Source organism: Hemitrygon akajei, chromosome 13 (assembly GCF_048418815.1).
Source record: "Hemitrygon akajei chromosome 13, sHemAka1.3, whole genome shotgun sequence".
Taxonomy (NCBI): domain Eukaryota; kingdom Metazoa; phylum Chordata; class Chondrichthyes; order Myliobatiformes; family Dasyatidae; genus Hemitrygon; species Hemitrygon akajei.
Genome location: NC_133136.1, coordinates 65,211,490 through 65,235,836, shown reverse-complemented (window position 1 = coordinate 65,235,836; position 24,347 = coordinate 65,211,490). Strand labels below are relative to the sequence as shown.

General features: G+C 40.8%; 1 protein-coding gene across 3 annotated transcripts; it reads right to left on the bottom strand.

Moving 5' to 3' along the window:
* Window positions 1–4,239: 4,239 nt before the first annotated feature.
* On the bottom strand, window positions 4,240–23,035 carry tlr1 (toll-like receptor 1). 3 transcript variants are annotated; one of them, XM_073063963.1, is made up of 4 exons: window positions 23,016–23,035; window positions 22,529–22,664; window positions 9,602–9,686; window positions 4,240–6,684 (listed from the first exon to the last, which is right to left on the bottom strand). In XM_073063963.1, the coding sequence occupies exon 4, from the start codon at window positions 6,619–6,621 to the stop codon at window positions 4,240–4,242; it is 2,382 nt and encodes a 793-aa protein (XP_072920064.1). In that variant the 5' UTR covers window positions 6,622–6,684; window positions 9,602–9,686; window positions 22,529–22,664; window positions 23,016–23,035. The 3 variants fall into 3 exon arrangements, 2 of the variants coding, with proteins under 2 accessions (XP_072920064.1, XP_072920065.1); XM_073063964.1 differs by lacking the exon at window positions 23,016–23,035 and having other exon boundaries at window positions 9,602–9,683; window positions 22,529–22,854; XR_012101177.1 differs by lacking the exons at window positions 4,240–6,684; window positions 23,016–23,035 and adding an exon at window positions 8,974–9,423 and having other exon boundaries at window positions 22,529–22,854.
* Window positions 23,036–24,347: the final 1,312 nt, after the last annotated feature.

Sequence of the window (24,347 nt, the reverse complement as noted above, 5' to 3'; positions counted from 1 at the left end):
TGTAGATAATTGGGCTTTGTTCCAGGGAAGGTGGGATCTGTTCCGAAGGGACGGTTTACACCTGAACTGGAGCGGTACTAACATTCTTGCAGGGAAGTTTGCTAGTGCTTCTTGGGGGGGTTTAAACTAAATTTGCAGGGGGTGGGGATCCAGAATGAGAGAGAGGATAGCGAGATGAAGAATAAAGGACAGGTGGGGACTACACGGAATATTAAGTGTGTAGTAGAGAAAAGTGAGGCGGAACAAGTGATAAGGAGGACACATGTACAGAGGGATGGTCTGACGGAACATGGAGTTAAATGTGTTGAAAGAATAAGTAAATTTAGGAAGGACAACAAAATTCTAGGGGCGTATAGCCCGATCGGAGTTCGGGGAGCTGGGTTAAGCACAATAGGCAGCGATTCAAACAGAGAGAGGAGAAATGGGCTAAAAATTCTATATCTGAATGCACGAAGTGTCAGAAATAAGGCGGATGAGCTTGAAGCCCAGGTGCGAATGGGTAACTATGATGTTGTTGGGATAACGGAGACATGGCTACAGGGGGATCAGACCTGGGAAATGAATGTTCAAGGGTATACATGCTATCGTAGGGACAGAAATGTGGGCAGAGGGGGTGGGGTGGCCCTGTTGGTGAGGAATGAGATTCAGTCCTTTGCAAGGGGGGACATAGGGTCAGGAGAAGTAGAGTCTGTGTGGATAGAATTGAGGAACAGTAAGGAAAAAAGGACCCAAATGGGTGTTGTCTACAGGCCACCAAACAGTAGCATGGATATTGGGTGCAAGTTGAATAGGGAGTTAACATTGGCATGTGGCAAAGGTAATGTCGCAGTAGTTATGGGGGATTTCAACATGCAGGTGAACTGGGAGAATCAGGTTGGTGCTGGACCACAGGATAGGGAGTTTGTAGAGTGCCTACGGAATGCATTCTTGGAACAGCTTGTATGAGAGCCGACCAGGGACAAGACTATTCTGGATTTAGTGTTATGTAATGAACAGGATTTGATAAGCGATCTTGCAGTGAGGGAGCCATTAGGAGGTAGTGATCATAATATGATAACTTTTTATCTGCAATTTGAGAAGGATAAGGGCAGCTCAGAGGTGTCAGTGTTGCAGTTGAACAGGGGAAACTATGGAGCCATGAAGGAGGAGCTGGCCAAAGTTGACTGGACAGATAGCCTAGCAGAAAAGACAGTGGAACAGCAATGGCAGGTATTCTTGGGAATAATGCACAAGGTGCAAAATCAGTTCATTTCCCAGAGAAGGAAGAATTCAAAGAGGGGAAAGGGGCCACAGTGGTTGACAAAGGAAGTCAGAGATTGCATAGTATTAAAAAAAAGGAAGTATGACAGAGCTAAGGTGAGTGGGAGGACAGATGATTGGGAAGTTTTTAAGGAACAACAGAACTTAACTAAAAAGACAATACGGGGAGAAAAAATGAGGTACGAACGCAAGCTAGCCAGGAATATAAAGGAAGATAGCAAAAGCTTTTTTAGGTATGTGAAGAGAAAGAAGATAGTTAAGAACAATGTTGGGCCCTTGAAGAATGAATTGGGTGAAATTGTTATGGGAAACAGAGAAATGGCAGAAGAATTTAATGAGTACTTTAGATCTGTTTTCACTAAGGAAGACACAAGCAATCTCCCAGATGTATGGATGGGCCAAGGACATAGGGTAACAGAGGATATGAAACAGATTGACATTAGGAAGGAAACGGTGATGAGAAGACTGATGGGACTGAAGGCTGACAAATCCCCAGGTCCAGATGGTCTGCATCCTAGGGTACTAAAGGAGGTGGCCCTGGAAATTGCGGATGCATTGGTAATCATTTTCCAATGTTCCTTAGATTCAGGATCAGTTCCTGAGGGTTGGAGAATGGCTAATGTTATCCCACATTTTAAGAAAGGAGGGAGGGAGAAAACAGAGAACTATCGACCTGTCAGCCTGACATTGGTGGTGGGGAAGATGCTAGAGTCCATTATTAAGGATGAAATAGTGGCATATCTAGATAGCAGTGATAGGATTGGGCCGAGCCAGCATGGATTTACCAAGGGTAAATCATGCTTGACTAATCTGTTGGAGATTTTCGAGGGTGTAACCAGGAAGTTAGACAAGGGAGATCCAGTGGATGTAGTGTACCTCGATTTTCAGAAGGCATTTGATAAGGTCCCACATAGAAGATTGGTGGGTAAAATCAAAGCTCAGGGCATCGGGGGGAAGACATTGACATGGATAGAAAACTGGTTGGCAGATAGAAAGCAAAGGGTAGCGGTGAATGGGTGTTTCTCGGAATGGCAGGTGGTGACTAGTGGGGTGCCACAGGGCTCGGTATTGGGATCACTGCTGTTTACAATTTACATCAACGATTTGGATGAAGGCATTGAAAATAACATCAGCAAATTTGCTGATGATACTAAGCTGGGTGGCAGTGTGACATGTGATGAGGATGTTAGGAGAATTCAGGGTGACTTGGATAGGCTGGGTGAGTGGGCAGATACTTGGCAGATGACGTTTAATGTGAATAAGTGTGAGGTTATCCACCTTGGGAGTAAGAACAGGAAGGCAGATTATTATCTGAACGGTGTAGAGTTAGGTAAGGGAGAAATACAAAGAGATCTCGGAGTCCTTGTTCATCAGTCACTGAAGGTGAATGAGCAAGTGCAGCAGGCAGTGAAGAAGGCTAATGGAATGTTGGCCTTTATTACAAAGGGAATTGAGTACAAGAGCAAGGAAATCCTCTTGCATTTGTACAGGGCCCTGGTGAGACCACACCTGGAGTATTGTGTACAGTTTTGGTCTCCAGGGTTAAGGAAGGACATCCTGGCTGTAGAGGAAGTGCAGCGTAGATTCATGAGGTTAATTCCTGGGATGTCTGGACTGTCTTACGCAGAGAGGTTAGAGAGACTGGGCTCATACACGCTGGAATTAAGGAGATTGAGAGGGGATCTGATTGAAACATATAAGATTATTAAGGGATTGGACAAGATAGAGGCAGGAAATATGTTCCAGATGCTGGGAGAGTCCAGTAACAGAGGGCATGGTTTGAGAATAAGGGGTAGGTCATTTAGGACAGAGTTAAGGAAAAACTTCTTCTCCCAGAGAGTTGTGGGGGTCTGGAATGCACTGTCTCGGAAGGTAGTGGAGGCCAATTCTCTGGATGCTTTCAAGAAGGAGCTAGATAGGTATCTTCTGGATAGGGGAATCAAGGGATATGGGGACAAGGCAGGAACCGGGTATTGATAGTAGTTGATCAGCCATGATCTCAAAATGGCGGTGCAGGCTCGAAGGGCCGAATGGTCTACTTCTGCACCTATTGTCTATTGTCTATTGTCTAAAAATAAAAGAGCACCTCTTATAAAAAGGACAATGGCTACAGTAGTCCCAAAACAAAAAAGAGAGAAATCAAAGGTAAAATCAGTTGTAGCTATGGAAGAATTTTGAGACAATCAAACTACATTCACACCTGTCTGCATAGAAGATGTTTATCTATCATTTTCCTGTAATTATTCTTAAGGGTCTTGCCACTTCTAGAAGGTTGATGTATGTCAGGATGTCCTGGTTTTAGACATTGGTTCTCTCACTTCTAGCTTCAATCATGTCAATATAGGTTAATAACCTCCTCAAGTTTTCTGGAGCTTATCTCTTGCCCTGAAGACTAACATCTTTTGATAACTCATGAATGATTGTACATGGCTTAGCCAGCATATTTCATGTCCTTTTTTTTTAAAAAAAGGCATTTCCAACTCCTTTGTTTTGATGTATGGAGCCTGTAGTGCTGAATGCACTATGTCTATTTCAAGCACTTGCCTTGCTGTATAGAGTCTGTAGTACCTCATGCACAAAGTCCCTTTCTAGCTGTATTTTGCTGTATGGAGACATTTCCAACTATCATTTTAGAACCTCAATGTGCCTACTGGATACATTTCTTCATCTCCTACCCTTCTGCCCACCCCATCCCACTTTTCCCCTCCCACCATTCCAACTTTTATCCAATGTTCCTGCTTTCCTTCCTTGATTTGCATGTTACTATTTTCCTTCAATTTGACTTTTCAGTCTGAAGACAACATGTGATTGCAGCCAAAACTCCACCGAAAGAGATTTTCTTGGGTAATTGCATCAGTAATCTCTGGATTATCTTCTATCAATATAATTCTACAAAACAATAGTATTAGATGAAGTGAATTAAAAATAGAGTGCAATGAAAGTTAATAAGACACAGCTCAGAATTCAATTGATCACAATTTACAGCCATGTCTCCTCTGTTGAAACAGCTAGTTTTATTCCTATTGCTGCTTGCAAATTGGCCCAAAATAGTCTCTGTTTGCTTTTGTCTTTAGGCCATTCTAAGTAAGTCTTCTTTGCCATAAGTGATTTTAGTTTATAATATTTGGATGGGATCATGTATTGAGGAATTGGCTCCAAAACAATCAATATCAAATTATCAGACTGTTCACTTAATACCTGGTGCTGCGCAAAATAAAGTTCATAATGACACCACTCGCTCTGAACAAAGTTGGGTGACAAAACAAATATTGATTTGTAACTCTTCTCTATACAATTGATTATATTTTCAATAATTCCTTTGCCAGGAATAAAATGTCTTTCATGAAGACATATCCTGAATGGGTTTTCTCGTTCTTCCAAGTTTGGCAACAACTGTTCCTTCACCCACGCAGAATCATTATGACTATAAGACACAAAAGCATGATAGATCAAATGTTCACTTAATTGGCGGTTGTCTGTCTTCATCGTTCTGCGCTTCATCCGGGTCCATTGACAAATCATTCTCAAATACCAAGGCAAGTCCAAAAAATGACATGCCAGTGCCACTACAACTGCTAAAACAAACATACTGCCCAGTATAATCACCAATAAAAGAGCTGTGTTGCACATCATTTCTGATATTTGAAAATCCTTCAGTAGAGTTCCTCTAAGATTCACTGGATAAGTACACTGATATGACTCTGGCCATCCCACCAGTTCTATTTGGGTATTTTCCTTCATACTGCTGAAGTCTCTCAGATGACAGGTGCATGCATATGGATTAGAGGCTGCATTCAGTCTGGTCAGCCTTTGACAAGTTTGAAGGAAATTGGTAGAAGGTTCTTGATATAAGTTTTCCTCAACATACAACATCTCAAGATTTCTAAAGTTGCCACATTCAGGCAATCTAACCAACTTATTAGAGCCAAGGTATAATTCTCTCAACATCTCCAGATTATTTATTTCTTTGGGCACAGTATAAATATTGTTTTTCTCCATGTCAAGGACTTCCAGGTTACTGGGTAAGCATGTAAAAACCAAATCTGTCAGACTATTTGATGACAGGTTCAGTTTCTTTAAACTGTTGGTCCAAAGACATTCTCCTTTCTCATGAAGATTAAGTTGGTTTTGACTCACATCCATATATTTAAGGGATTTCATATCTTGGGTCATTGCACTCAATTTGTAAAATTGAAATAATTTGTTCTGCTGTAAAATAAGAGTTTCCAAAAAAATCAGGGCATCACACCCTTGCAAGAAAAAATCACTGGTAATTGAATTATCTGTAAAGTCCATGAACTGATAAAGGTTTCCTTGCTCTGGACAGGTCAGGAAGATAATATTCGAGTTGGAAATAGCTAGACTTTTAACTTTTATTTTGGCAAAGAAATCATAAATGATTTGTTGATTGAAATATAATGTAGCAATTCTTAATCTTCTAATAATTAATGTTTCCAATACTTTGTCTGAATACTGAAATTCAGGATCCTCAATGTAATTTAATGTTACACTCAAAAGACTTAAATGTTTAATCTGTGTCTCCCAAATAAGCTTTGTTATGCTCATTAAATCTTGCCAAGAGATAGTAAAATCTTCTAATGACAAACTACTAACCCTTGACAATTTTCCTACTGTTTGAAAGCCATTAATATAATTGATACATGTTTGAAAGCAATCAATGTTTGATAATTTCAAAGTATCAGAAGACATGAAGGCATCATGCAAGAGCTTTTTAAGTAAATCTGATGTGCCAGCAGATGGCAAAATAATGTGGAGTTTAGTTGTTCTCAAAACCAGTAAAGTACCGGGATCATACTCAGACAAATATTTTAATCCGATTGAAACTTCTTGAAACTGTTTTCCTGATATTTCTTTCAGATCATTTTTCTGTAAGTTTATTTTTTCCCTACTGCCTAGGCCTAAATATTCCAGATTTTTCAACAACCTAAATGCTTTCCCAAGGGTCAGGCAATGAAAACGATTATAAGAAATATCCAAGTATTTGAGGGATGTAACATTATATAAAAATTGACATTCAATACTTGAAAGTTCATTCTTGGAAAGGTCTAAACATTCTAGATTTTGATTAGACCTGAAGGAAGCATTTGCTACATTGTTGATTCTATTGCTGGACAAGTTCAGATTTCTTAACCAGTGAAGAGAAGCAAAGTCCTGGTTATGAATTTCAGTGATGCTGTTTTGTGATAAATCCAATACTTCTGTCTGGTTTTGTAAGTTGCTTGGGACGGTTGTCAGTGCAAAAGACGAAATGTCTAGGACTTTGCCATTCTCTGCAGAAAAACACAAACTACAGGCAGCTTTAAAGATAAAAATCCAGCTAAGGAAGGAAGAGTTGGCCATAATGCATGATTTTCCCACAATGAAACACTCACAGATCTCTTAAGTGAAATCCACTTAGAACATCTGAAAGAAAAGCAAAATATGAGTAATATTAATGGTATATATTGAGAAAGCTGAGTTGAAAACAGAAGATGGCATTAAGTGCCACATTCAAAGTGATACTTAAATGTTAATTGAAACATGCAGTCCACAATGGTTATACAGTAGCCAAACAAAACACATCAATAATGCACTTTTGAACTAACCACCAGCACATTTCAAAAAGATGAGAGAATTTTGTTGTGGGAAAAGTGGTGAAAATTTGTGATGGTAAATATAATAATGCAACATTTGGTCTCATTGAGAAAAATTCAAAAGTGGATATGAGCATGTTTACAAGCAACACACACAAAATGCTGGAGGAACTCAGCAGGCCAGGCAGAATCTATGGAAAAGAGTACAGTTGATGATTTGGGCCAAAACCCTTCAGCAGGACAGTTCAATTTTAAAAACACTTTGAATCTTATATTTCTTGGGTAGTAACTAACATATTATGCATTCCCAGGATTAACTGCTAACAGAAAAACTCCATTAATCTTGCAAACTTTGTACTTTGGTGGAGCAGATTTTCAAAACTTCTCAATGTTATTCCTTTTAATACTTTAATGCAATTTTTAAATTCATTTCTTTTTTAGATGTCACATAGTAGAATAATAAATTCTCCAGTGACCTCTGTAAGTTTTAATAAAACTCAGGAAGCAGAGTTCTGTTAATTTCTCAGGAGCACAGTAAACTGAACCAAGTGAGTTCAAGGGAATACAGAAACCAAGGTCCCAGTGAGTTTAAAGGAAGCCTGGAAGCCAGAGAGATTTAGGCCAGTTAGAAGAGTGGGCTGAACGATGGCAGATGGAGTTTAATGCTGATAAGTGTGAGGTGCTACATTTTGGTAAGAATCATCCAAGTAGGACATACATGGCAAATGGTAGAGCATTGAAGAATGCAGTAGAACAGAGTGATCTAGGAATAATGGTGCATAGTTCCCTGAAGTTGGAATCTCATGTGGATAGGGTGGTGAAGAAAGCTTTTGGTATGCTGGCCTTTATAAATCAGAGCATTGAGTATAGGAGTTGGGATGTAATGTTAAAATTGTACAAGGCATTGGTAAGGCCAAATTTGGAATATTGTGTACAGTTCTGGTCACCGAATTATAGGAAAGATGTCAACAAAATAGAGAGAGTACAGAGAAGACCTAAGCACCTAGGTTACAGGGAAAGGTTGAACAAGTTAGGTCTTTATTCTTTGGAGCGTAGAAGGTTGAGGGGGGACTTGATAGGGGTATTTAAAATTATGAGGGGGATAGATGGAGTTGACATGAATAGGCTTTTTACATTGAGAGTAGATGAGATTCAAACAAGAGGACATGAGTTGAGAGTTAGGGGGCAAAAGTTTAAGGGTAACACGAGTGGGAATTTCTTTACTCAGAGAGTGGTAGCTATGTGGAATGAGCTTCCAGTAGAAGTGGTAGAGGCAGGTTCGGTATTGTCATTTAAAGTAAAATTGGATAGGTATATGGACAGGAAAGGAATGGAGGGTTATGGGCTGAGTGCGGGCCAGTGGGACTAGGTGAGAGTAAGTGTTCGGCACTGACTAGAAGGGCCGAGATGGCCTGTTTCTGTGCTGTAATTGTTATATGGTTATAAACCAAGACCATGTGAAATAAAGGGAGTAAGGAACAAGAGCACTGGTTTGTGAAGTGGAACAGGAAATCTTGGATCTATTATTTATAAGGGTGCACAGGAACCTGGACCATTTTATGTGAAATACATTACAGAAGCTAGCTACCAATGAGCTAAATGCTAAACCATTATGATTTAGTCAGACAGCAGGTTATCAAAGTTTTACTACATTTTGTTTCCTGATTACCTTTAAAGGGAAAAAAAACAATATAGAATGAAACAGCAGTTATAGAGAGCAGCACACAAAATGCCAGCAGAACTCCATGGGTTTGGCAACATCTAAGGATGGAAAAGGAGTCAATGATTTGGAGTCGATGTGCAATTCCCTTCATAGATGCTGCCTGATGCACTGGGATGCTCCAGCATTCTGCATGCTGCTCTGAATTCCAGCATTTGCAGTTTCCTGCATTCTGCCTTTGCAGGGAGCTTATTTTATTTCATGAACTTGCTTCAGGTCTACCATTTTTCAGAATTTACAAATCAGTGTGGAGTTTCTGAAGATGCAGATCCTGAAGGCAACGTTCAAACTATAAGGTTCAATGTTAAGTGCTAAGTAACCTTCATGCCCTGCAAGCTCCAGTCACTGGCCATCTCAAAAGTTAAAATTTCAAAGTATTTTATTATCAAAGTACATATATGACGTCATATACAACCATGAGTTTCATTTTATTTCATTTTATTGCAAGCATTCACATTAAATACAAAGAAACAACAAAAAAAAAGCAGTGGGAACAGTTCAGTGTTGGGGCACTGAAGCTGTGTGAAGTTATCCCCTCTATGGTTCAAGAGCCTGATGGTTCAGGGTAATATCTGTTCCTGAACCCAGAGATGAGGTTTCTGAGGCTCCTCTCCTCCCTCCTGATGGCAGCAGTGAAAAGAGAGCACGGTCTGTGTGATGGGCACCTCTGACGATGGATGCTGCTCTCCTGCAACAGCGTTCCAAGAGGGTGTGCTCAGTGGTGGGGGTGGCTTTACCCATGACATACTGAGTGGTCTCCACTACTTTTTGTAGGCTTTTCTGTTCAAGGACTTGATGTATCCATACCAGGCCGTGACTCAACCAGTCAAAATACTCTCCATCGCACATCTATAGAAGTTTATGAAAGTTTTAGACAACATGCCAAATTTTCGCAAAATTCTAAGAAAGTAGAGGCACTACCATGCTTTATTTATAATGGTACAAAGTAATTGTAGTGCCACTTATTTGCTGGACCCAAGACCGAACCTCTTGAAATGATAACGCTAAAGAATATAAAGTTACTTACTTCCTCCACCTCTGATCCGCAGATGAAGACTGGCTCAACAGGGTTCCTCCTCTTGAGGTCAATAATCAGCTTCTTGGTCTTGCTGCTGTTGAGTGAGAGGCTGTTATTGTGGCACCACTCAACCTGATCTTCAATCTCCTTCCTTTCTGCTGATTCGTCACCACCTTTGATTCAGCCAACGACTGTGGTGTCATCAGTAAACATAAGTATGGCATTGGAGCTGTGCTCCACCAAACAGTCATAATTATAAAGCAAGTAGAGCCACACCTGTTCCTCCAGCATGCTGTGTGTGTTGTGAAAGGCGAGGGAAAAGAAGCCACATTTTTCAGAATGTTGTCAAAGGGAAGAGTAGGTTATTCAGGTAGATGAGGAAGGATGCAGAATATTTACCTTTGAATATCAATAAATTAACCATAAAATACAGGCTGTAATGCAAAACTTCTACAAAATTAATAGATGGATGTTATTTGGAGTAATGTCGAATGCCAGGAAACTAAACATTAAGAAGAATATTAAGGGCTTGGAAAGGGAACAAAGGAGGTATGAGAGGAATGAACTACTACTGTGACATGAAAAGACAATTAATTTCCGTATTTCCTTATGATAAATAAAGCCATTTGGCCCGTCAAGTCCATGCCAGATCACAGAGCAATTTCATTCTCACTGATTTTTCTTCAGTCTATTCACTCTACATTTCCATCAATTTGCCCCAGATTCTACCACTTACCTGCACACCAAGAGCAGTCTGCAGTTGCCAATTAATCTACACCTGCATGTCTTTGGGATGCAAAGGGAAAAGAAAAGGAAGGAAAACAAACTCGGAGTATTGTTAGCAATTTTGGGCCCCTTAGCTAATAAAGGATGTGCTGGCATTGGAGAGAGTGCAGAGAAGGTTCATGTAAGTGATCCCAGGAATGAAAGGGTTAATGTATGAGGAGCATTTGATGCTTCTGGGCCTGTACGTCCTGGAGTTAAGAAGAGTTGGGGAGAGAGGTGTCTCAATGAAACCTATCAAATACTGAAAGGCCTAAATAGAGTAATCGTAGAGAGGATGTTTCCTATAGTGGGGGATTATAGGATCAGAGGGCGCAACCTCAAAATACAAGGATTTCCCTTTAGAACCTGTGGTGAACTACATATACCTGTTTGGACACACACCCCCACACCCCCGCTGACTGCTCCTGTGGCTCCTCCCACAGACCCCTGTATAAAGGTGATTGGAGGCACTGCTCCTCCCTCAGTCTCCAGGATGTTGTATGATGGTCTCTTGCTGCTGACTGCTCTCTTCCAGTGAATAAAAGCCTATATCTCGCCTCACGTCTCCGAGAGTTATTGATGGTGCATCAGAACCGAAATGAGGAATTTCTTTAGCCAGTGGGTGGTAAATCTGTGTCCATAAATGGTTGTGGAGGCCAAGTCATTGGGTTTATTGAAAGTAGAAATTGATAGGTTCTTGATTAGTAAGGGTGTCAAAGATTATGGGGAGAAGATAGGTGAATGGGGCTAAGAGGAATAATAAATCTGCCATGATGGAATAATGGAGCAGATTCATGGTCTAATTAGGCTGAATAGCCTAATTCTGCTCCAATGGTCTTATTAATAGGATATATCTCGAGGAAGGTAGTGACCACGATATAACACAATCCAGATACAATTTAAAGGTGAACTGCATAGGAACAAAATCACTGTATTCAAAGAACCCAAAACCCATTTAAGAGAGTCGGGACTGCACAGACATGTGACATTGGGCAGTAAAGCGGGGAAGATTTTAAAAGGGCAAGAAATTCTGAATTGGGTTTTATTTGGAGAAGGAAGTCGGAGGATCAGAACGGGAGTGTGGCGGGAGCCATCTTGATTTTCTTTCTTCTTCACATCGGAGTTAAGAGAGGCGGGACTGCACAGGCATGTGACGTTAGGCAGTGAAGTGGGGAAGATTTAAAAAGGACACAGCCTTATACAGAGGGCAGCATCATTTTGCGGCAGCAGAGTGAAGGCTTAAGGGCTTTGGCTCAACGGGCTTAGGAGGAAGCGGGCGAGGCAAGGTAGGTTTAGGTTTCAATTTTTCCTGTTATTTGAGGAAAGGGGAATTACGAGTGTGAGGGCAGCTTGTTGTTCTCAGTGTCGGATGTGGGAGGTCCTGGAGTCTCCTAGCCTCCCGGACATCCACATCTGCACCAGATGCACTGAGCTGCAGCTCCTAAGGGACTGTGTTAGGGAACTGGAGCTGCAGCTCGATGACCTTCGTCTGGTCAGGGAGAGTGAGGAGGTGATAGAGAGGAGTTACAGGCAGGTGGTCACACCGGGGCCACAGGAGCAGACAAGTGGGTCACTGTCAGGAGGGGAAAGGGGAAGAGTCAGGTACCAGAGAGTACCCCAGTAGCTGTACCCCTTGACAATCAGTACTCCTGTTTGAGTGCTGTTGGGGGGACAGCCTAACTGGGGGAAGCAACAGTGGCCATGCCTCTGGCACAGAGTCCGGCCCTGTAGCTCAGAAGGGTAGGGAAAGGAAGAGGAAGGCTGTAGTAATAGGGGACTCGATAGTTAGGGGGTCAGACAGGTGATTCTGTGGACACAATCAGGAGACCCGGATGGTAGTTTGCCTCCCTGGTGCCAGGGTCCGGGATTTTTCTGATCGTGTCCACGATATCCTGAAGTGGGAGGTTGAGGAGCCAGAGGTCGTGGTACATATAGGTACAAATGACATAGGTAGGAAAAGGGAAGAGGTCCTGAAAGGAGAATATAGGGGGTTAGGAAGGCAGTTGAGAAGAAGGACCGCAAAGGTAGTAATCTCGGGATTACTGCCTGTGCCACGCAACGGTGAGAGTAGGAATGGAATGAGGTGGAGGATAAATGCGTGGCTGAGGGATTGGAGCGGGGGCAGGGATTCAAGTTTCTGGTTCATTGGGACCTCTTTTGGGGCAGGTGTGACCTATACAAAAAGGACGGGTTACACTTGAATCCTAGGGGGACCAATATCCTGGCGGGAAGGTTTAATAGAGCTCTTAGGGAGGGTTTAAACTAATTTGGCAGGGGGATGGGAACCGGAATGATGGAGCGGAGGAGAGGGAAAACAGAAATAGATCTAAGGTAGTGAGCAGTAAGGATGTCAGGAAGGACAGGCAGGAGATAGAGCAAATTTGCAGCCATAGGGATGAGTTGCAGTGCAATAAAGTTGCAGTGCAATCAATGCAAAAAGTACCAAATACTGGACTTAAGGTGTTATACTTAAATGCACGCAGCATAAGGAATAAAGTGGATGATCTTCTTGTACAGTTACAGATTGGCAGGTATGATACTGTGGCCATCACTGAGACATGGCTAAAGGATGCATGTCTCTGGGAGCTGAACGTCCAAGGATACACAGTGTATCGGAAGGATAGGCAGGTAGGTAGAGGGAGTGGCGTGGCTTTAATGGTAAGAAATGATATTAAATCATTAGAAAGAGTTGACATAGGATCGGAAAGTACAGAATCTTTATGGGTTGAGCTAAGAAATTGCAGGGGTAAAAGGACCCTGATGGCAGTTATCTACAGGCCTCCAAACAGCTGCAGTGATGTGGACTACAAATTACAACAGGAAATAGAAAAGGCTTGCCAGAAGGGCAGTGTTATGATAATTGTAGGGGATTTTAACATGCGAGTGGATTGAGAAAATCAGGTCGGCACTGGATCTCAAGGGAGAGAATTTGTAGAATGTCTACGAGATGGCTTTTTAGAACAGCTTGTTGTTGAGCCCACTAGGGGATCGGCTGTACTGGATTGGGTATTGTGTAATGAACCAGAGGTGATTAGAGAGATGGAAGTGAAGGAACCCTTAGGAGGCAGTGATCACAACATGATTGAGTTCACTGTGAAATTTGAGAAAGAGAAGCCGAAATCCGATGAGTCGGTATTTCAGTGGAGTAAAGGAAATTACAGTGGCATGAGAGAGGAACTGGCCAACGTTGACTGGAAAGGGACACTAGCAGGAAGGACAGCAGAGCAGCAGTGGCTGGAGTTTATGTGAGAGGTGAGGAAGGTGCAAGACAGATACATTCCAAAGAAGAAGAAATTTTCGAATGGAAAAAGGATACAACCGTGGCTGACAAGAGAAGTCAAAGCCAAAGTAAAAGCAAAGCAGAGGGCATACAAGGAAGCAAAAATTAGTGGGAAGACAGAGGATTGGGAAGTTTTTAAAAGCTTACAAAAGGAAACTAAGAAGGTCATTAAGAGGGAAAAGATGAACTATGAAAGGAAGCTAGCAAATAATATCAAAGAGGATACTAAAAGCTTTTTCAAGTATATAAAGAGTAAAAGACAGGTGAAAGTAGATATAGGACCGATAGAAAATGACGCTGGAGAAATTGTAATGGGAGATAAGGAGATGACGGAGAAACTGAACGAGTATTTTGCATCAGAATTCACTGAGGAAAACATCAGCAATATTCCGGACATTCAAGGGTGTCAGGGAAGAGAAATATGCGCAGTCACAATTACGACAGAGAAAGTACTCAGGAAGCTGAATAGTCTAAGGGTAGATAAATCTCCTGGACCAGATGGAATGCACCCTCGTGTTCTGAAGGAAGTAGCAGTGGAGATTGTGGAGGCATTAGTAATGATCTTTCAAAAGTCGATAGATTCTGGCCTGGTTCCGGAGGACTGGAAGATTGTAAATGTCACTCCTCTATTTAAGAAGGGGGCAAGGAAGCAAAACGGAAATTATAGTCCTGTTGGCTTGACATCGGTGGTTGGGAAGTTGTTGGAGTCGATTGTTAAGGATGAGGTTACGGAGCACCTGGAGGCATACGACAAGGTAGGCCGAATTCAGCATGGTTTCCTTAAAGGAAAATCCTGCCTGACAAACCTAGTGCAATTTTTTCAGGAAATTACAAGTAGGCTAGACAAGGGAGACGCAGTGTATGTTGTGTATTTGGATTTTCAGAAGGCCTTTGACAAGGTGCCGCACATGAGGCTGCTAAACAAGACAAAAGCCCATGGAATTATGGGAAAGTTACATACGTGGATAGAGCGTTGGTTGATTGGCAGGAAACAGAGAGTGGGAATAAAGGGATCCCATTCTGGTTGGCTGCCGGTTACCAGTGGTGTTCCACAGGGGCCCGTGTTGGGGCCGCTTCTTTTTACATTGTATAGCAATGATTTGGATTATGGAATAGGTGGCTTTGTGGCTAAGTTTGCTGATGATACAAAGATAGGTGGAGGGGCCAGTAGTGCTAAGGAAACAGAGAGTCTGCAGAGAGATTTGGATAGATTGGGGGAATGGGCAAAGAAGTGGCAAATGAATTACAATGTCAAAAAGTGTACGGTCATGCACTTCAGTAGAAGAAATAAACAGGCAGACTATTATTTAAATGGGGAGAGAATTCAAAGTTCTGAGATGCAACGGGACTTGGGAGTCCTCGTGCAGGCTACCCTTAAGGTTAACTTCCAGGTTGAGTCAGTGGTGAAGAAGGCGAATGCAATGTTGGCATTCATTTCTAGAGGAATAGAGTATAGGAACAGGGATGTGATGTTGAGGCTTTATAAGGCACTGGTAAGACCCCACTTGGAATATCGTGTGCAGTTTTGGGCTCCTTATTTAAGAAAGGATGTGCTGACATTGGAAAGGGTTCAGAGAAGATTCACTAGAATGATTCCGGGAATGAGAGGGTTAACATATGAGGAACGTTTGACCGCTCTTGGACTGTACTCCTTGGAGTTTAGAAGAATGAGGGCGGACCTCATAGAAACATTTTGAATGTTGAAAGGCATGGACAGAGTGGATGTGGCAAAGTTGTTTCCCATGGTGGGGAGTCTAATACGAGAGGACATGACTTGAGGATTGCAGGGTGCCCATTCAGAACAGAGATGCGAAAAAAAATTTTTAGCCAGAGGGTGGTGAATCTATGGAATTTGTTGCCACGGGCGGCAGTGGAGGCTGTCATTGGGTGTATTTAAGGCAGAGATTGATAGGTATCTGAGTAGTCAGGGCATCAAAGGTTATGGTGAGAAGGCTGGGGAATGGGACTAAAGGGGAGGCTGGATCAGCTCATGATGAAATGGCAGAGCAGACTCGATGGGCCGAATGGCCGACTTCTGCTCCTTTGTCTTATAGTCTTATGGTCTTATATAGTCATAGGAATAACATTTAACACCCACGTAAACATGCGGCCTAGAGTTTAGGATTGCTGATCTTTCCACACGTGCCTGGCAGCTTCATTCGGCCCCTGTCATGACTGAGCAGTCATGCTCCCATTTGTTGAAGACTGTCATTGCACGGATCACCTTAGCACAAATTCACTTGCCATTTCACTGTCCATGCCTAAACATTGTGTACATCTTGCTGCTATAAACCACACAATTACATAAGACTCTAAATGTAGAAAAATCTTTTTATAAAGGATCTTTCTCTGATATCTACAATTAAACAATTTAGAAAGAGAGAGAAAAACTACTTTCCAAAAGGATATTTTGATTTGAAAATTAGAAACGTTTTTACTTCTGCAACCACACTGCAGATGTTCAAAAGGGGAAGAACTAAAAATAATGGCAAAAATCTGCAAAAAATATAAATCACTTCCTCTTTCTCAGCAAACTAATTTTACACAGTAATTGCATTTAAGTTTTCAAACGCTGGAAATCTGACTCAAGGACACAAAATAAAGAAAGACTGACCTACAGGCACGAAACAGCAGAAGTTAATCAATGAAAAAATATTGGAAATGATCTGTAAAGGCATGCTGAAGTTAGAGTGAAATTGGAGAAAGTTGGTTCAAAGTTCAAAGTAAATTTATTATCAAAGTGTGAAATTCACTTCTTGCAGACATTCACAGTAATGACAAGAAACACAATAGAATCAATGAAAGACTGTACCCAACAGGACAGACAACCAATGTGCGAAGGTGCACAAAGGAGTTGTGCAAATACAAAAATACTAATAATAATAGTGATAGCCTTAGTACAGAACTACCAACAAACACAGAGATAATGAACTTTTGGTCTAATATCTGGTCATATAGGATTACACACAATCAAGAAGCAAGCTGGATTAGGGAGGAAAATCAATTTAAGAAAAGCAAATACCTGAAGTTGCAATGGGTATGCTAAAAATAGTTATAAAAAATACCCACAAATAGAGAAGTACTGGCAAAGATAATATTCATAATTATTGGTATAAAATATTCTTGCCTTCATCCATTCCTGTTAATACATATCAACAATTTTTTTTAAAATCCTGAAAAAGTGCCTGAATTTTTTGCAGAAGGTAAAATATATCTCTTACCTAAAGGAGAAATCACAAATAATCCATCAAAATGTCATTTGTTGAAAGATTGGAGCGACTGGGCTTGTATACACTAGAATTTAGAAGGACAAGAGGGGATCTGATTGAAACATATAAGATTATTAAGGGATTGGTCACGCTGGAGGCAGGAAGCATGTTCCCGCTGATGGGTGAGTCCAGAACTAGAGGGCACAGTTTAAGAATAAGGGGTAGGCCATTTAGAACAGAGATGCGGAAAAACTTTTTCACCCAGAGAGTGGTGGATATGTGGAATGCTCTGCTCCAGGAGGCAGTGGAGACCAAGTCTCTGGATGCATTCAAGAGAGAGTTAGATAGAGCTCTTATAGATAGCGGGGTCAAGGGATATGGGGAGAGGGCAGGAACGGGGTACTGATTGTGTATGATCAGCCATGATCACAGTGAATTGCGGTGCTGGCTAGAAGGGCTGAATGGCCTACTCCTGCACCTACTGTCAATTGTCTATTGTCTATTGTAAAATATTGTTCTCTTACTTGTTTATAAACTATATATAAAGTTGTAACACCATACATCTCGCTACTAATCACCACTCACTTTAGGTAACCACTTACAGAAGAGCAGAAAGGATAATGAAAAGCATGTAAAGATCAACTGATTATAGATTCTGTAACTCTAAGCCAAGGCTAGTAGAAAGGCAGATATCTTTCATGGTGTTATATTGACTACCAAATACTTTTGATTCTGTCCCACAGTCACAGTTAATAGAAGTTAACATATAAACTACACCCAATACTTGTGAAATTCCTTCAACAGCTGATGAAGCATTGGTGTACTATAATCACCTTATCTATTAACAACCATCATTATCAAAATAAGCTAAGGCATTTTCAAGGGTGACTCTCTAAGCCCACGACAGTTTTGTCTAGCTTTAATCACGTTCTCTAATTTACTGAAAAATTGGGTATCAAATCAGAAACAACAAAACAAATTATAACTTGACACACTTTCTATACATGGACAATTTGAAATGATACACTCCTTCATCAGTAAAGCTAAAGTAATTAATTCAAATAGTAGAACTATTTTCAAAAGATATAAACATGAACTTTGGACTGGATAAATGCAGAACATTAAACATAAAGAAAGGTGCAATAGAGCTAATAGAATCTAAAACAGAGCAGCAGGATACAACAGAACAGATGGATGAGTACGAAACATGTAAGTATCTGGGACAACAACATGCAAAGAAAACAGATCACTGTGTGATAAAGGGAAAGCTTTCAACAGAATTTACTTCAAGGCTTAAAAAAAGTCTGCCAAACAGAGTTCAGTAGTAAAAATATAACAAAAGCAATAAAGACGTTCACTTTCCCCACATTAACATATTCTTTTGGCATAATACCTTGGTCCAAAACTGATCTGGAAAATTTACTAAGAAAAATAAGAACAGAAATGACAAATTTCAGATAACATTATGTACACTTAAACACCCTTAGATTAACACTACCTAGGACAGAAGGAGGAAGAGGAATAACAATCATTAAAAATTTACACAACAGTCAGATAAAACTTCTAAGGAGATACTTTCATCAATGAAAACAGGATTCAGAACTCCATGCGTGTATATGCAATTCTGTTAAGTACCAACCACTTAAATTAAATGAACAATCCAGAAAAATGAAGAAATTATCACTACAGAAGAAAGCATTAACCAGTGGAAGAGCGTGACCCTCCATGAGAGACATCCCCATGATCTGAGCAGACCAGGTTTTGACAAGGAAGTTTCAAACACCTGGCTCAAAGTTGGAGGTTTCATCCTAGAAACAGAAGAGGGTTCCTTGTGGCAATACAGGACCAAGTGGTTAACACACAAAAAATATCAAAAGTACATAATAAAAGACCAACAAATTCAAGGCAATAAATGCAGAAAATGCCTAGAGAAACCAAAAAGAATCGAACACATTACAGGATCCTGCAGCAGTTTAACTCAATCTGATTACTTACACAGCCGCAATCAAGTGGGAAACATCATTCACCAAAATCTTGCTTTAAAATGCAAACACATGAAAGACACCATACCTTACTATAAATAAGTTATAAGTGCAATGCCCTGCTTAAGATATCCACTGCTATGCTGTGAGGTAGTTTATATTCACAGTTTTCTGTAAAAGCAGTGTGCCATGTCGGTTAGTGTGTTCTGGCTTTGGATGAGATAAGGTTGTCCAGTTTAGGAATGAGTCAGCCAATCAGGATTGTGGGATGTGAGAGAAGGTTCTAGAGAGTTGTGGGGAAGAGTTTCTTAAAGGACAGTAGTCTTGTTTGGGGTCTTTTGGCAGGCATTGAAAAGAGGGGCAGAAGGGAAGATGCTGCAGAATGCCGTTGGAAGGAGTCACTGTTTCAAGAAGTGTTTTGTGCAGATGAGTGGCTCCAAGGAGAAAGGGCCAATACTCCTGAGAGAGAGAGAACCAGTTTGCTTGAGATGGTCTTTCAGGAAAGTTCGAGTATGAGCTCCACCTTTATATGCACGTTGGACTGGGTTAATTGTAATGGGCCCTTTCATTTTCTATTCTCTCCTTTTTCCTATTAACTGTTTGATAAAGCTGAAATTGGTAAATATACTTCCTTTATAATTTTATGCGGTGTACGATCTGTTATTTCTTGCTAACCTGTAATTGTGTATGGGCTGTATTTACACAGCATTCACTCAAAACAAAGTTTCTTTAATTGGACATCATGATGTTCCTGTTTGGTTGAAACCCAAGTCATACCAACCCTCGATGTATATTGTTCATGAAAGGTGGCCTTCTCACCCCTGAGTCATGTTGCTGTTAGTCATCCAGCCAAGTTTGCATATGAGCCCAGTGAGAAAGCCCAGTGAGATTAGAGCAGGGCTAAGCACAGCCATGCGGATGGAGATTGTGGAGATGCTTTTGCTAATCCAGACCAGATTGGAGTCTACAAGTGAAGAAATCAAGGATGCAATTGCACAAGGATTTATTGAGACCAAGGTATTGAAGCTTATTGATTAGTTTTGAGGGGATGATAGTATTGAATGCTGAGCTGTAGTCAATGAAGAGCATCCTAATGTATGCATCTTCATTGTCCAGACCTTCCAATAGAATGGTGAAGGGAGATTATCGGGAACACAAAGACTACGAGCACTGTGATCTGATAAGTAAAGAAGGAGATAATGGAATCATTAAAGGAGAGGCATCTGGGAACTGGAGAAGGGTGGAAAGCGTAAAGAGGAACTATCATATAGGAGAGAGAAGGAATGAAAATGGATGATGATGGGGGAGCTCAGTGGGATGGGAAAGGGACAGAAATGGAAATGGAGAATGATTAGAAGGAATGTGGGTGTGTAGGAGGAAAATATGCCAGAGGGAGGTACATGAAGTGAGCTGTTCTTCATTTAGTTTACCATGCGCCTCACCCTGGCAACAGAGAAGGCCGAGGATGGACAGGTTACTGTGGAAATTGGAAGGGGAATTGAAATGGCATGCAACTGGAAGTGCAGGATGGCCAATGCAGACAGACCATAGACACACAGCAAAATGGTCGTCCAATCTGTTTCTTGGTCTCACCGATGCAGAAGAGGCCACACTGGGATCACCAAATGTAGTAGGCGAGGGTAAAGCAGTGCACACAAATCTTTACCTCAGCTGGATGGGCTGTTCAAGTGATGAGTGAAAAGGTGCAAGAACAAATATTGCACCCCATGTAGGTGCAGAGGAAAGTGATGGAGTGGGAAGGGAGTGAATCGATCAGGAAGTCACAGAGGGAGTGATCCCTGCGGAAGACTGAGTGGTGTAGGGAGGAGATGGTGGCACCTGATTGCATCTGGCAGCAATGATGAAGGATGATGCATGGAGGGAGGTGCAATGAAAGCAGAAGTCCAAGAAACAGAGATGCAAGAGAGGGCTTCCTCTCTTTCCTTCTAATAGTAGAAGGAAAGCCATACTTCCTGAAAAGGAGAACATATTCAGAAATGTCTGCAATGTCCACCCCAGGACTCCAAGTTGCATGCCATTTCAATTTTCCTTCCCATTCTCACAATGACCTGTCCATCCATGGTCTTCTCCACTGCCAGGGCCCATACAAACTAAAGAAACAACACCTCGTATTCTGAGAATCCTGCTGGAATGGAAAGACTCCTCTTGGGAGCAGATAGGTCAAAGAAGGAGAAACTGCGTGAAAAGAATGACATTCTTACAAAAAACAGTGTGGGGAAAAGTGTAGACCAGGCATCTGTGGAAATAGTCTATTTATAATAAATGTTAGTAGACGGTTTTTCTCCTGACACAGGGTCAGAGACATATAGAAAAGGGAAAATGTCAGAAATGGTCTATGTGAACTTGACAGTAGGGTGAAAGTTAGTCAAAGATGATTCAGGAATAGGAAGGCAAATGCAATGTTAGCATTTATTTTGAGAGGATTAGGACACAAAAGCAAGGATGGAATTCTGAAGAATTATAGGGCCTCAATCAGGCCACATTTAGAATACTGTAAGCAGTTTTGGGCCCAATATCTAAGAAAGGATGTGCTGCTATTAGAAATAGACCAGAAGAGATTTACAAGAATGACCCCAGGAATAAAAAAGTTAATGTATCAGCATTGTTTGATGGCTCTTTTTGAAATCTTCCGAATATTGAAAGGCCTAGATAGAGTCGACTTGGAAAGGATGTTTCCAATAGTGGGAGAGTCTGTGACCAGAGGGTACATCCTAAAAAAGGATATCCCTTTAAATTGGAGGCCTATGACTAGTGGTATATTGCAGGGATGCCTACTGGGTCCGTTGTCATTTGTCAACTATATCAATGAGCTGGATGATAATATGGTAAGCTGGATCACCAAATTTGTGGCTGACACCAAGACTGGGGGTGTAGTGGACAGCGAGGAAACATCAAAGCTTGAAGCGGCATCTGGGCTAGCTGGAAAAATGGGCTGAAAAATGGCAGATGGAATTTAATGTAGACAAGTGTCAGGTATTGCTCTTTGGGAGAATGTATAAAACATCTTTCTCTCTCTTACCTTTTTCTACATCAACGTCCCTCCATCCTACTTATTATATCACTTCCACTACCTGGATTGACTTTGTGCAGACATAGTGGAAGTCTAGAGATTTCTGACAAGGCACATCCTAATTCTACTCTAAACTATCCTTTAAGTTCATGAGAGAAGCAGAGCAAGAGAGCAAGGTGGGGCACGAGAGATTTTTCTCACAAATCCGTTGCCCTTGTGGAGAAATGTCTGAAATGTCTCATATATTAAAAACAGCTACACACTAAAAGCTGAAGTGTCCTTTTACCTCATCTATTTTGTTTTTCCTTTACACTTTCAAGGTGTGAGTATCACCCACAAGCCTACCTTTGATTGACACTCTTAAATGTTCTTGAGAACGTCTGCAGTTGATCTGCAGGTCATAAAAATCTTTATACCCAATTAGATGAAATGCAAATCTGTTAATAGAAATAAATTAGAATGTATAAAATATCCACAGTAGATAAATTCTAAGTTTTCAGCTCAGATTGAAATATTTTTATTCTGAACCACACGAAGTTTTAATTATATATTTCTATTCCATACCCTTACTTTCCTCTATAACTAATTAAACATTACTTTTGATTTCATGGCATTAAGAAGAACTAGCTAACATAAATTGCAAGTTCTTTTGAAGATATGGATTCTTACCTCAGTAGTGTGCTTAAACCAATTCTCCGTAGCAATCTCCAAAGCAGTGCAAGGCCTGTATGTTATACAGGAAATGTCTTGTTCCCAGCACTCAGGGTGCAGCATAATAAAACGTTCAGAAACCTCTGATCTGAAACTAATGAGATTAATCAGTTACTGCAATACACTTGTTTCATTTTTGGTAGCTTATTATACAAAAATAAGAGGCACGCTGAAAAATCTTTTAAAAAGGGCTTTATAAGCTACTTTCTGATCAGAATATCAGAATAAAATGTGTCAGAAAGGTAAAACCAAAAAGAAAGCAGAATTAGCAACAAAAAAAAGGAAAGAAATCCAGTTCAGTCTGGCATTGCATAATCCACTGATGACCTCAAAGGCACTACTTCCACCTCGCTTCCTATAGCGTCTCTGTCAAATTTTATTTATTTAGCGATACAGAGCAGAATTGGTCCTTCTCGGCACGCTGCCACGGCAATCCCCGACAAACCTGATTAACCCTAATCTAATCATGGGACAATTTACAATGACCAATTAACATACCCGGCTCAACTTTGTGACTGTGGTAGGAAACCAGATGCTGGAGAAAACCCACACATTCTGTGGGGAGGACGTTACAGAACAGCACCAGAATTGAACTCCAAACCTATGGAAGGGTCTGATCTGTACTAGCATTGTGCTCTAATGGCAGTGTGCTATTCGCTACACTACCGTGGCGTCCAAAATTCACCCCGATGATCAGTAACTGTGGGACAGCAACAGTAGGAATTTGAAGGAATTAAAGAAACATGTAGAGCTAAGGACTGGAGAAATAGCCACATATTGACTATAACAATTCAAGCAAAGCCTGGAAGGTAGAACTTGTCTTATAGCCAAATAATTGGCTGTAACAAAGGAAGCAATGTCAACAAATCTAACCCCAAAAAGGTCCATCTAGAGGAGGCAATATCTAATTACAAGGTGTGTCTTTCAGAAGTAGTGAAAGTAACTAATGAGTTACATAAGTAAAAGAATTGAAAAACTTTGCAGTTAAGTTTTTAAAGAATGACATGAATCTTTGAGTTCTTTGAACTAATCACAATAAAAGAGTACAGGTAACATTCATTACAGCCATTTAGGTTACAAGAACTAACACTAATAGAATTCACAAATCATGACCCTAAAATTGCATAAGCAGAGTAAAATTCACTCTCATGGAATCTAAGTGAGGAAAAATTAAATTAACATTAAAAGCAAAAAAAAACAAATGTCTATTTTTACCAACTTGCACTTCTTTATGCGTGCACAAATAACGTGGCAGCTTGCTTAGTGTACAAAGTTCATTTTGCTGTCTGGAAGATTTTTCTTCTAACAGTTATCCATATTATTTGCCTTCATGATGTCTGAAACAGGACCAGCAACTTTAAGTGAAGGTTGCAAACCTAAACAATCACTGTTATTCTTGACCTCATTAAGCTATCTGATTTATATTTGATATGCATTTCAAAGTATGTGTCTCCATTCAGTGTGAAGCTGGAAGGTGATGAGTGGTGACACAAGAGGCTGCCACCTACCTCCAACCCAACCTACTTCCATTTGTTCTTTGTTCCTCTTTCTATCTCTATCTGATTCTATTCTATTCTATCTGACAGGTCTATCTCTACCTGTCATCTTCCAGCCTTCAATTTGTATTCTGCTCCAGATCACAGCGCCTGCAATGACTCATGTTTTCAAGCTGTTTTGTACTTGAAGTTTTCAGAAACTGAGAAGGTAATCTCTTAAGTGGCCCCCTGCCATAAGCTGTATTACTATAATTACTGTTAAAAGAAAAATCATTCCATGG